This window comes from Mus musculus, chromosome 10 (assembly GCF_000001635.26).
Source record: "Mus musculus strain C57BL/6J chromosome 10, GRCm38.p6 C57BL/6J".
NCBI classification, from domain to species: Eukaryota; Metazoa; Chordata; class Mammalia; order Rodentia; family Muridae; genus Mus; species Mus musculus.
This window is the reverse complement of record NC_000076.6, coordinates 108,194,398-108,206,979: the sequence shown is the minus strand read 5'-3', so window position 1 is coordinate 108,206,979 and position 12,582 is coordinate 108,194,398. Positions and strand designations below refer to the sequence as shown.

The following is a 12,582-nucleotide window of genomic DNA, read 5'->3' as shown; positions in this document are numbered from 1 at the left end:
ATAAAATTACAACGAAAAATAATGTAAAAGTAAACTTAAACAAAGAACCAAACGGCCCTATCTACTTGACAGTACCTCCACGAGCAAAGGAGTGCTTCAGCTGGAAAAGGTGCAAGAACACACACAGGCTGAGGGTGGAGACTTTGGGGCCAGCCAGGCTATGTAGCAAGTACTAAGCCAGCCTAGGTGATACAATAAAATTTATCTCAAAAACAGAACAAAAAGCCATTCAATGAATTCACAATTAGAATACCATAAAGACAGAAAGACAATACCCAAAAGAAACACTGTTACCAGTGGTGGACACTCGGTCTAATGTATGTGTAATACATGACAAAGTTCATTAGGAATGATGTGTTATTTTGATCCCATAATGCCTGGCAATGAAGAAAGGGCTAAAGATTAACACCTCTACTGATTATGAACTGAGAAACTACCAATCCAGTAGTAATGTATACTCTCAGAACACATTACAAAAGAACAGGGCTTCTTCAAGAATTGTGGTATAATTTGCTAACCAATTAAGGGCAACTGACAAGAGGCTGCCATCAGCACATCAAATATGTTCAAATGTATGAGCTTCAAAAGTTGCTTAACTTGAAAAACACTTAGTCCTTGCTGAAGGGTTCTCAGGGGACCACTCATTATGTTTAAAAAAAAAAATCAATATAGGTTCTTTTCAGCTCCTGACAATTATAAATAAGGCTGCTATGAACATAGTGGAGCATGTGTCCTTATTACAAGTTGGAGCATCTTCTGGGTATATGCCCAGGAGTGGTACAGCTGGGTCCTCAGGTAGTAATGTGTCCAATTAACTGAGAAACTGCCAAACTGATTTTCCAGAGTGGCTGTACCAGCTTGTAACCCCACCAGCAATGGAGGAGTGTTCCTCTTTCTCCACATCCTTGCCAGCATCTGTTGTCACCTGAGTTCTTGGTTTTAGCCATTCTGTGTGTGAGGTGGAATCTCAGGGTTGTTTTGATTTGCATTTCCCTGATGACTAAAGATGTTGAACATTTCTTTAGGTGCTTCTAGTCCATTCGATATGCCTCAGTTGAGAATTCTTTTTTTAAATTAATTAATTAGTTAATTAATTAATTTATTTTCTAGACAAGGTTTCTCTGTATAGCCCTGGCTGTCCTGAAACTCACTCTGTAGACCAGGCTAGCCTCGAACTCAGAAATCTGCCCGCCTCTGCCTCCCGAGTGCTGGGATTAAAGGCGTGCGCCTTCTTTGCTTAACTCTGTACCCCATTTTTAAAAAAGGGTTATTTGGTTCTCTGGAGTCTAACTTCTAATATCCAGTATATATCGGACAGAGGTGTCAGATGTAGGAATGGTAAAGATCTTTTGCCAATCTGTTGGTTGTCCTTTTGTCCTCTTGACAATATCCTTTGCAAAATTATGAGGTCCCATTTGTCGTTTCTTGATCTTAGAGCATAAGCCATTGGCATTCTGTTCAGGAATTTCCCCCTGTGCCCATGTGTTCGAGGCTCTTCCCCACTTTTTCCTCTATAAGTTTCAGTGTATCTGGTTTTATGTGGAAGTCCTTGATCCACTTGGACTTGGGCTTTGTACAAGGAGATAGGAATGGGTCGATTTGCATTTTTCTATATGCTGACCACCAGTTGAACCGGCACTATTTGTTAAAATGCTGTCCTTCAACAGAGGAATGGATACAGAAACTGTGGTACATTTACACGATGGAGTACTACTCAGCTATTAAAAAAGATGAATTCATGAAATTCGTAGGTAAATGGATAAAACTAGATAATGTAATCCTGAGTGAGGTAACCCAATCCCAAAAGAACATTCATGATATACACTCACTGATAAGTGGATATTAGCTCAAAAGCTCCAAATAACCAGGATACAATTCACAGACCACATGAAGCTCAAGAAGAAGGAAGACCAAAGTGTGGGTGACTCGGTCCTTCTTAGAAGAACAAAATACTCACAGGAACAAATATGGAGATCAAGTGTTGAGCAGAGACTGAAGGAAAGGTTACCCAGAGACTGTCCCACCTGGGGATTCACCCATATTCAGTTACCAAACCCAGACACTATTTTGGATGCCAAGAAGTGCAGGCTGAAAGGATCCTGATATGGCTGTCTCCTGAGAGGTCCTGCCAGAGCCTTACATATACAGAGGTGGATATTTGCAGCCAAATATTGGACTGAGCACCAGCACTCTATTGGGTCCCCAATAAAGGAGTTAGAAAAAGGACTGAAGGAGTTGGAGGGGTTTGCAGCCCTACAGGAAGAACAGCAATATCAACCAACCAGACTCCCCAGAGCTCCCAGGGACTAAGCCATCAACAAAGGAGTACCCATGGCTCCAGCTGCATATGTAGCAGAGAATGACCTTGTCATGCATCAATTGGAGGAGAGGTCCTTGGTCCTATGAAGGCTTGATGCCCCAGTGTAGGGGAATTGAGGGTGGGGAGGTAGGAGTGGGTGGGTGCAGGAACACCCTCATAGAAGCAGGGGTAGGGAGGATGTGATAGCATATTTCCAGGAGAGAGGGGAACTGGGAAAGGGGATAACATTTGAAATGTAAGTAAAGAAAATATTCCAATAAAAAATCAATATGGGAGCACAGTAGCCACAGAGAGGAAATAAATGAGGCCTAAGTAGAAAACATCAAGATGACACAGTTCTAAAATTAAAGAGATACCCAATACTCCACCAGAAGGCTCTTAGATTCGATAAAAACTATCAGCAAGATAGCAAAATATAAAAATCAACATAAAAGACCAACAACATTACTATACTTCAATAGCAAATATTTAAGAAAGCAAAAATACTTCTTCATAACTGCCTCCAAAAATAACCCCAAGCAAACAAACAAACAAAAACTCTAACTGTAATATACTAGACCCACTGAAGGCAGTGAGAGGATTCCACAACAGCAACTGTAAAACAGTCAGACAAACTCTAACTACAATACACCAAACCTACCGAAGGCAGTGAAAGGATACTACAATAGAAATTGTAAAACAGTCAGGAAGAAAACAGACAGACATCAGAAGATGGAGAGATCTGCCATGCTCATAAACTAGAAACATGTCATGCTGCCTAGCCTTAGGTTAACTTGACACAAACTAGAGTTACCTGAAAGGAGGAAGCTTCAATTGAGAAAATGCCTCCCTAAGATCCAGGCATAAGGCCTTTTCTCAATTAGTGACTGATGAAGGGAGACCCATCTATTGTGGGTAGTGCTATCCTTGGGCTGATGGTCCTAGGTTCTGTAAGAAATCAGGCTGAGCAAGCCAGTAAACAACATCTGTTCATGGCATCTGTACCAGTGCCTACCTACAGGTTTCTACCCTGCTTGACTTCCTGCCTGCCCTGACTCCCTTTGGTGGTGAACAGCAATATGGAAGTTGAGTAAACCCTTTCCTCCACAGCTTGCTTTTTGGTCATGGTGTTTTGTTGCAGCCATAGAATCCCTAAGACAAGTGTATTATTATAGAAAAGGACACACTACCAAAACAACCTATAGATTATACACAACTCATCAAAATTCCAGGGTTATTCTTTATAATTATAATAATAATACCCTTAATATACATATAGAAGCACAAAATGCTTGCTCGTCAAAGCAATGCTGAGCAAAAACAAAATGCTGGAGTAATGTATTAGCATACCCTACTGCAATTATATTACAGAGTACACCAGCACAAAACAGACACAGAGGTCAGTAGAACAGAGGAGTCAAGCCAAATGTAACCACCCGATTTTGAAAAATACTCCAAAACATAAACATTGAAAACAACCTCTTCAACAAACAGTGGCCATGGTGAAATTGTACAGCCACCCATATAACAGAATGAAACTGGGTCCCTATTTCTCACCCTGTGTAAAGACCAAATGGGCGCAGATCAAAGATCTGCCTAAGTAAAAGAGAAAACACTTAACAAATGGGAATAGGCTCAGATTTCCTGAACAGGACCCCAATCTCTCATAAAATAATACCAACAACTGACAAATGGAATTCCATTAAACTACAAAAGCTTGTGTTTAGCAAAGGAAATCATCAAGCGACAGCCTATGTAACAGGAGAAAAAAGTTGTTAGCTTTCATTTTTGACATAATTAGTATCTAGGCCACAAGGATTAAAAAAAGAACTATACAAGAAATCAAACAATCAGTACATGGGTTAGTGAAAACAGAAGACAGTTCCCAGAAGATGAAGTATAAATGGCCAGGAAACATTGAAAATGTTATTTTCACTAGCCATCAGAGAAATGCCAATCACAATCACAGTGAGAGTCTATCTCATCCCAGTGATGATGGCAGTCATTAAGAAAACAGTAACAGCAAATCACGGTGAGGATGTGACAAAAGAGAACCCTGATATGCTGCTGTTCAGAATGTAAACTAGCATAGCCACTAAGCTCTCATATCCATAGGGGTATGGATCTAGCACATACCCCTGCTATACCAAAAACTACAAGTCACCTGCGTTGGCTGGTTTTTATATTAACTTGACACAAGTCAGGGCATCTAGAAAGAGGAAACTTCAATTGAGAAAATGCTTTCATTAGACTGGCCTGCCTGAAGGCATCCCAGTGCAGCATTTTCTTAATTAGCGGATGATGGGGAGGGCGCAGCCTATTGTGGGTAGCACCACCCCAGGCAGGTGGTCCTGGGTTGTATAGGAAAGCAGACTGCACAAGCTAAGAGTGAGCAGTACTCCTCCACTGCCCCTGTTTTAGTTCCTATCTCCAGGTTCCTGCCTTTAGTTTCCTCAATGATGAAGTGTGACCTAAGACTTGTAAGCTGAAAAAGTCCTTGCTTTTCGTCAAGTTAGTGTTTTATGACAACAACAGAACCCTAACTAATACACCAATGTACCAATATGATACTGGCACATAGATGTTTATTGTAGTACTGTTTACAATAGCCAATTTAAATAGTCCAAGTTATGGACTCCACCTAGGTGTCAATCAACAGAGGAATAGACAAAGAATGTAATTAATATATACAATGGATTCTTTTTTAGCCATAAAGAAGTGACTTCTGTAAAATATGAAGAAGGTAATTTTTATTCTTAACCCTTTTTAAATTAAGCTCTTAAGATGTGGCTGCATAAGTCATAATTCTGGAACTATGGTAATCTTTTACATGTAACTAAAAACATACCAAATGACTCAGCAGGTTTATGACTCAATCAAATCTATGCAAGGAAATTATATAGAACTGTTATTGCTTTTTCAGTCTCAAAAGCTGTATTTTAAAAAGTACAAGCATTAGCATTTGAAGAAAGAGGTTGAGTTTCATTTTACCAGAGGAAACAAAAAGATAACTATCAAAAGATAATACACGCCACGGATTTCTTATGTGCCATACTGTACTGTGTGTACCAGTATTTCTTATGTGCCATACTGTACTGTGTGTACCAGTATTTCTTATGTGCCATACTGTACTGTGTGTACCAGTATTTCTTATGTGCCATACTGTACTGTGTGTACCAGGTCACCCTAGTTAAGCCTCACAACAGTCCTATTATCCCATCTTAGAGAAGAGAAAACTGAAACTAGAAGACTGAGCCTGCCCAAATCACAACTCGCAGGAATTGGCGAGGAAGCACTTGTAATCCATATTAGCTGACTCAAAGCCTAAGTACCTAACTTTTACATTATTTTTGAAGAAAAAGTAACAGTTAGCATGCCAGGCATGGTGGCGCATGCCTTTAATCCCAGCACTTAGGAAGCAGAGGCAGGTAGACCTCCATGAGTTCAAGGCCAGCCTGGTCTATAAAAGCGAGTCCAGGACAGCCAGAGCATTGTTACCATAGAGAAACCCGTCTCAAAACAAACAAACAAACAAACAAAAGTTATTGAATTTTTCTATGAACTGATCTAAGTAGCAGAGGTACTTAGTAGATGTCTAAGCACAAAAAAAGTAAGGACGTAATTTGTAATTTTGGATAGCCAGTATTTGCAATAGCAGACAACTTCTCATCAGGTGGTACTGAGGAGATAGTTCAATGTAGTGGCTGACTCATAATTCTGATCCCAAAACTCAAGTTTAAAAAGGCAAGTTCGGGGATATAGAGCACTGGGGATATAGAGCACTGGGGATACAGAGCACTGGGGATATAGAGCACTGGGGATACAGAGCACTGGGGATATAGAGCACTGGGGATATAGAGCACTGGGGATATAGAGCACTGGGGATACGGAGCACTGGGGATACGGAGCACTGGGGATATAGAGCACTGGGGATACAGAGCACTGGGGATATAGAGCACTGGGGATACAGAGCACTGGGGATATAGAGCACTGGGGATATAGAGCACTGGGGATACAGAGCACTGGGGATATAGAGCACTGGGGATATAGAGCACTGGGGATACAGAGCACTGGGGATATAGAGCACTGGGGATATGGAGCACTGGGGATATGGAGCACTGGGGATACAGAGCACTGGGGATATAGAGCACTGGGGATATGGAGCACTGGGGATACAGAGCACTGGGGATACAGAGCACTGGGGATATAGAGCACTGGGGATATAGAGCACTGGGGATATGGAGCACTGGGGATACAGAGCACTGGGGATATAGAGCTGGGTCATCCTCATCACTCTGTGGCCAACCATGTCCTCTACTCACCAACTTCCAGACTAGTGAGATGCCTCAAAACCATGGTGGAAAGCATCTGATAAACCCCACAAGTTGTTCTCTGTCCTCCACATACATACACACACATGCACACACCGCCCCCGGCTTCCTCAGTTTATAGATTAAAACATAAACTGAAGCCTCTAATAGATGCAGAGCAGTTAGTGGCAAACACAGCAGAAAGTTGAAGTCATATAGATCTTCTAGGCCTAGCTATTACACTGTATCATACCCATGGAGAAAACGGAAAGTATAGGGAGATAACACAATGAAGGTTTACTAAAAGTTATTTACAATAGCCCCCTCTTTTTTCTTTTTTAAAGATTTATTTATTATATGTAAGTACACTGTAGCTGTCTTCAGTCACCCCAGAAGAGGGCATCAGATCTCATTACGGACGGTTGTGAGTCATCATGTGGTTGCTGGGATTTGAACTCAGGACCTTCGGTCAGTGCTCTTAACCACTGGGCCATCTCTCCAGCCATTTAACTGCTGAGCCTTAACTGAAGCTTCCTGTTCTGTAGTTTCAAAGCTGCTGTCAAGCACGGTGTACACAGTAACTGGTCTTTTCCTTTCTTACTTTGTCATGTAACTTTTATGAAAGCATATTATAAAATGTTCTACTATCACAATTCGTGTTCATTTTATTGTGCTTATGTTATCCTAACTAGTATTTGATAATCTCTGATATAAGAAATAGATTATACAATAACATACATAGTAATAAAAACTAATTTAATGAAAATACATTCAATGTGTCTACATTCCCCCATTAAATGTTTGAACAAAGTACTCATACATAAAAGGCAGTTGGGAATACAGTCATTCTCAATAAATATTCTCTAATATATACTTCCAGAAAATGCTCTTAAGAAAACCAATTGGAGAATTATGTATAACTCTCTCTATAGTCCCTAGAGCAACACAACTCAGTTAAGAACTATTTCTTTCCTCTGATATTTCATGATTATATAGGTGTGCACAAGACTGTTAAATACTAATCCTGCATAGTTCAACAAGACTATAGCCATCTCAAAAGAAAATATGGAGAATGTATACATTACTGATTTTAACAGAAAATTCAAAAGGCCACAGCAGTGAGCAATTCAGTATCTGTGTAAGAATTACTTGTTTGCTTTTCTGGGAAGAATTTTCAAGAATTAAGGTAATATGATTAATCATTAACAAGGATTGGGTTTTGTTTTGTGACAGTGTTTCTCTGTGTAGTCTTGGCTGTTCTGGAACTCCCTCTGTAGACCAGAACTCAGAGATTCATCTGCCTCTGCCTCCTGAGTGCTTGTGCCACCATTGCCTGGCCATTAAACAGGAGTTTTATAGAATCTATTTTTAATATTAGCGTAAAACTGAAACACAGAACTGGCTTACTCTGCAATATCGAGATATCCACAGGAAGCAGCTGCATGGAGTGGTATCCAGCCTTCATTGTCAGGTTGATTGATATTTGCTCCATTTTCTACCAGAAACTTCACCATATCAACATTGTCATCAATGCAAGCCTGAAAAGAAATTAGAAAGCATGACTAGAAAAAATTTGAATAATTTGATTGTCATCAATAGAATAAAATTCTTGTTTATGTATCTTTAAATATATTCTATATAAATTAATCTGTAGCAATCATGATTGTGCAGCCATCAAACAAGACAATGATACTGTATTTTAAGAGTCCCTCCTTCAATACATGTAGTAGTACTGCAGGTGACTAATCTTTATGTGAACCCAACCAGAAAAACTACTATAATTCACTACAATGGAACAGAACACCACCACCAAGCCATGCACGCTGGCACACGCCTGTTGACCTAGCATTGGGAAGATAAAGGTAAGTGGGTACCAACAAGGTTGAGGCCAGCCTCGTCTACACAGTGAATTCAAGATCTGGCTCAACAACAACAAAAAGGCAAATATACTTAACAACCAACATAATATAACTAAGCAGTTATATTAATATCATTACTATAGCAGTGATTTCCAAAAAGTGGTCTATTAGAAAATTAGGGAAGGGGGTTAGGGATCCAAGATCCTTTTAGGAAATTAACAAAAATATCTTCAAAATAGTATCAATATATTACTCTTCCTTGTACTTTATTGACAAGTACATTTGGAAATGCAAAAGTGATAGTGATAAAAACATGTGTACCATAGGCACCAGCCAAGGCAGTGGTGAATACAAGTTACCTCTAGTAACAGGCATCGCACTGACCAGTAAGGACTCACGGTATATTTTTGAAGCTGCTCTTAATAATAACTGTCCTTGATAAGGCAGTAAAAAATGTAAATTATATAGAATCTCAACTCCTGAATACATGTTTATCTAATATTCTATGGAATAAAATAAGAAGTACAGATTAAAGTCCTTTTCCAGACAGGACAGGTATCTGGAGGAGAAGCATTTATACCAATGATAACTCGCTACTTTTCCAATGAGTATTAATTACTTTACCAAAATGATGAGCTGGAATGAGTATATGGTGAATTTGATTTCTAGCAATCCACTTTTTTGAAAATTAACATAATTAGTCTTTCACTTCATGAATACCAATTAATATCAATTAGACATCCAAGTACCACTCCACCCAGGCACACCCTAGGCTCCAGCCTACAAGGATAATGGAGTACCATCAATAGCGTCAGGGATTGGTTCTTGCCCATGGAATGGGTCCTAACCTGGGCCAGTCATTGGCTGGCCATTCCCTCCACCTCTGTTCCATCCCTGTTCTGTACATCTTGCAGGAAGGGCACATCCTGGGACAAAGGTTTTGTGGGTGGGTTGCTGTCCCCATCCTTCCACTGGGAGTCTTGCCTTGCCATAGACAGTGGTCACTTCAGGCATTAATCCAATAGGATAGAAAAATGGGGAATAAACTTAAACTCACTGGTACAGGAGACAACTTTCTGAACAGAATAGCTTGAGCACTAAGATTAATAAATGGGACCTCATGAAACTGAAAAGCTTCTGTAAGGCAAGGACACTGGCAACAGGACAAAATAACAGCCTACACATTGGGAAAAACTCCTCACCAACCCTACATCTGATATATTTTGGAGATATCTATCTATCTATCTAAACTACAACTATAACTCAATAAGTTAGACAATCCAATTAAGACATGGCATACAGAGCGAGACAGAGAAGTCTCAGCAGAGGAATCTCTAAAGGCCAAGAAGCAACTAAGATGGTGGGAGTGCAAACTTGCACATCCACTTTGGAAATCAATTTGGTAGTTTCTCAGAAAATTGACAATAGCTCTACCTGAAGACCCAGCTATACCACTCCTGGGCATATACCCAAAAGATGCTCTACCATCCTACAAAGGCAATTGCTCAACTATGTTCATAGCAGCTTTATCCATAATAGCCAGAAACTGGAAACAACCCAGATAGATGTCCCTCAACGGAAGAATGGACACAACTATTATAGTTTTGTTTGACACTTTAAATCCTCATTTCTAATATATGAGTCTGCAAATATTAGTACAATCTCACTGACTCTTCAAAATGTCTTAAGCGTAAGGAAGGAAGTCTGAGAGGCTGGAGAGGGCTCCGAGGTTGAGAGTGTTCCTGCTGTTCTCACTGAGAAGCCAGGTTCAGTTTTCAGTACCCACATATTGAGGCTCACAATCATCTGAAACTCCAGTTCCAGGGAATCCAAAGCTCTCTTGCAGCCTCTGAAGGCACCAGGTCCACACACGGCACACACATATACATAGAGGCAGGCACTTGTACAAGTTAGCAGCGTGAGATGACCTGTACTTATAGTCTTGACACTGGAGAACAGAACGATAAGAGGATCACGAATAAAGCCAACCAGTGCTACAAAGGGAGATTCTAGCCAGTTCTTCACCAGTGTCTGCTCATACTTAGGAAAAGAAACAATTTTCTGGGAATGAAAATAGAACAGCAGAATGACTGAAATGGGAAAAGAAAAAAAAAATAGATCTGAAACCAATAAAACACAAAGTGCTTCTTTTCTAAGCTGTTTGTAAGTAAACTTTATTATTGCTGACATCAACATAATTTCATAGTTGCCTTGTGCTCAAAATGACCAACGAAAGCATATATATCCTATATTTCACCATGAATATTTTTCCCACTGCGTTTTGAGCAGAATCATGGGGTTTCAGTGTCCCTAATGCTGGTATCTAACATTTTATCTCTTGAGATGTTATCTGCTGATGCAGACAGTGGAGAGCACCATTACACAACATTACATATTCCTAGGCTCCTGGCTTGGGTACGCACCACCTCTAATAGGCTGTAACTGTAACGGCGCTCCTATATCACAACCACTAAGTTAAGTGTCATTTTGTTTTGCTACTTATGTAAAATGACAGATCAGTTAGATATGATGCAAAATGACAGATCAGTTAGATATGATGCACTTAGCAGAAATGTGGAGAACTTTTTAGTTCATCAATCCAAGTTGATACTCGAGAACCATGAATGAGTCTCTGTAACTAACATACTAAGTCCAAGTTTGCAACCAGTTTAGGGATGACTGATAATTAGATATAATGAGCTAGTCCTATATGGGAGAACTTCACAAATATGTGGCACTTCAAAAGTGAGTCTTTCCTTAAATGTCCATTTTTGATTAAGTAATTACGCGTGCATGCATGCATTCATACATGTGTGTATCTGTATGACTCTCTGTGTATATACCTGCAGAGGCCAGAAAACAGCATCAGATGCCCCGGAGCTGGGGTTATAAGCTGTCGAGAGCTGCCTAATAAGGGTGATGGAAAACTCTAGTTCCATGTGAGAGCAGCAGGCATCCCTAACTGTTCAACAATCTCTCCAGCGCCTAAGCAATGACAACAAATCAGTTTCAAGGATTTTCTAGTGGGGGATGGGAATCGACTACAAGCCTCACACATGCTAGGGTTAGGGTTAGGCACTGAGCTCCAAGTACCAGCAAATGTCTGCTTTTTTTTTTTTTTTTTTTAAGATTTATTTATTTATTATATGCAAGTACACTGTAGCTGTCCTCAGACACTCCAGAAGAGGGAGTCAGATCTCGTTACGGATGGTTGTGAGCCACCATGTGGTTGCTGGGATTTGAACTCCTGACCTTTGGAAGAGCAGTCGGGTGCTCTTACCCACTGAGCCATCTCACCAGCCCAAATGTCTGCTTTTTAATAGGACCTTTTCTGGTCTCCATTTAAAAGTAGCAAATTCCTGCCCTACCATTTTACTCAACGCCATTTATTCCAGGGGACGTGGCTCAGCTGGTGAAGGGCTGCCCGGCTGCACCAGCATGTGAGCCTGAGCTTGCGTCCTTACTCCTGTGAGAAGCCAGCACACAGGTATGCACCTGGACCACACTAGCCAGCAAGTGGAGGCAGGAAGATCCGGGGACTGAGAACAATGGGCAGCTCACCGAGATCTTGTCTTAAGGAAGGAGCAACAGAGAAGACAGACAGACGGCACCAGACCTCAACCTCTGACTTCAACACACACCTACAGCCATCGTCCACAGTCATATGGGCACTGTATCTTAATACTTCAAGTCAAAGGATGAGGCTGACATTTACATAGCACTAAAGTTCCCAATCATGTTAAAATTCATATATATCCACGACTCCCTTCTCTGTTTTATATATAATACTTCAGAATATATTCTGAACACAAGAGACCATAAATATTTTGTAGCAGTTATTATTAATTTAAACTTGTAGAGGTTTTTGTTTTGTTTTATGGGCACTGGTTAAAGGTAGCAAAATTATAAATTTGAGGGCCACAGCTATGTAAAATATAGGACACAGCTATTAAAATAAAGAAGTGATAGAAAACTTTATCATGCTAGGAAGTACTTTACAGAATGCTATTTGAAAAGAACTAATGACCCATGTTGACTTACTGGAGATATTCTAACATAATATTCAAATTCCTAAAAAATCTTCACTTTTTCAAACTTTGTTAATTTCCATTCT

General features: G+C 40.1%; 1 protein-coding gene across 5 annotated transcripts in view; it reads right to left on the bottom strand.

Annotated features, from left to right (window-relative positions):
- Ppp1r12a (protein phosphatase 1, regulatory subunit 12A) overlaps positions 1–12,582 on the bottom strand; it is a 117,894-nt gene that overhangs the window by 73,006 nt on the left and 32,306 nt on the right. For all 5 annotated transcript variants that reach the window (XM_006513327.4, XM_006513329.4, NM_027892.3 and 2 more), the window contains exon 2: positions 8,017–8,147. In XM_006513327.4, the coding sequence (XP_006513390.1) occupies positions 8,017–8,147 (131 nt within the window). The remainder of the gene's footprint in view (positions 1–8,016; positions 8,148–12,582) is intronic.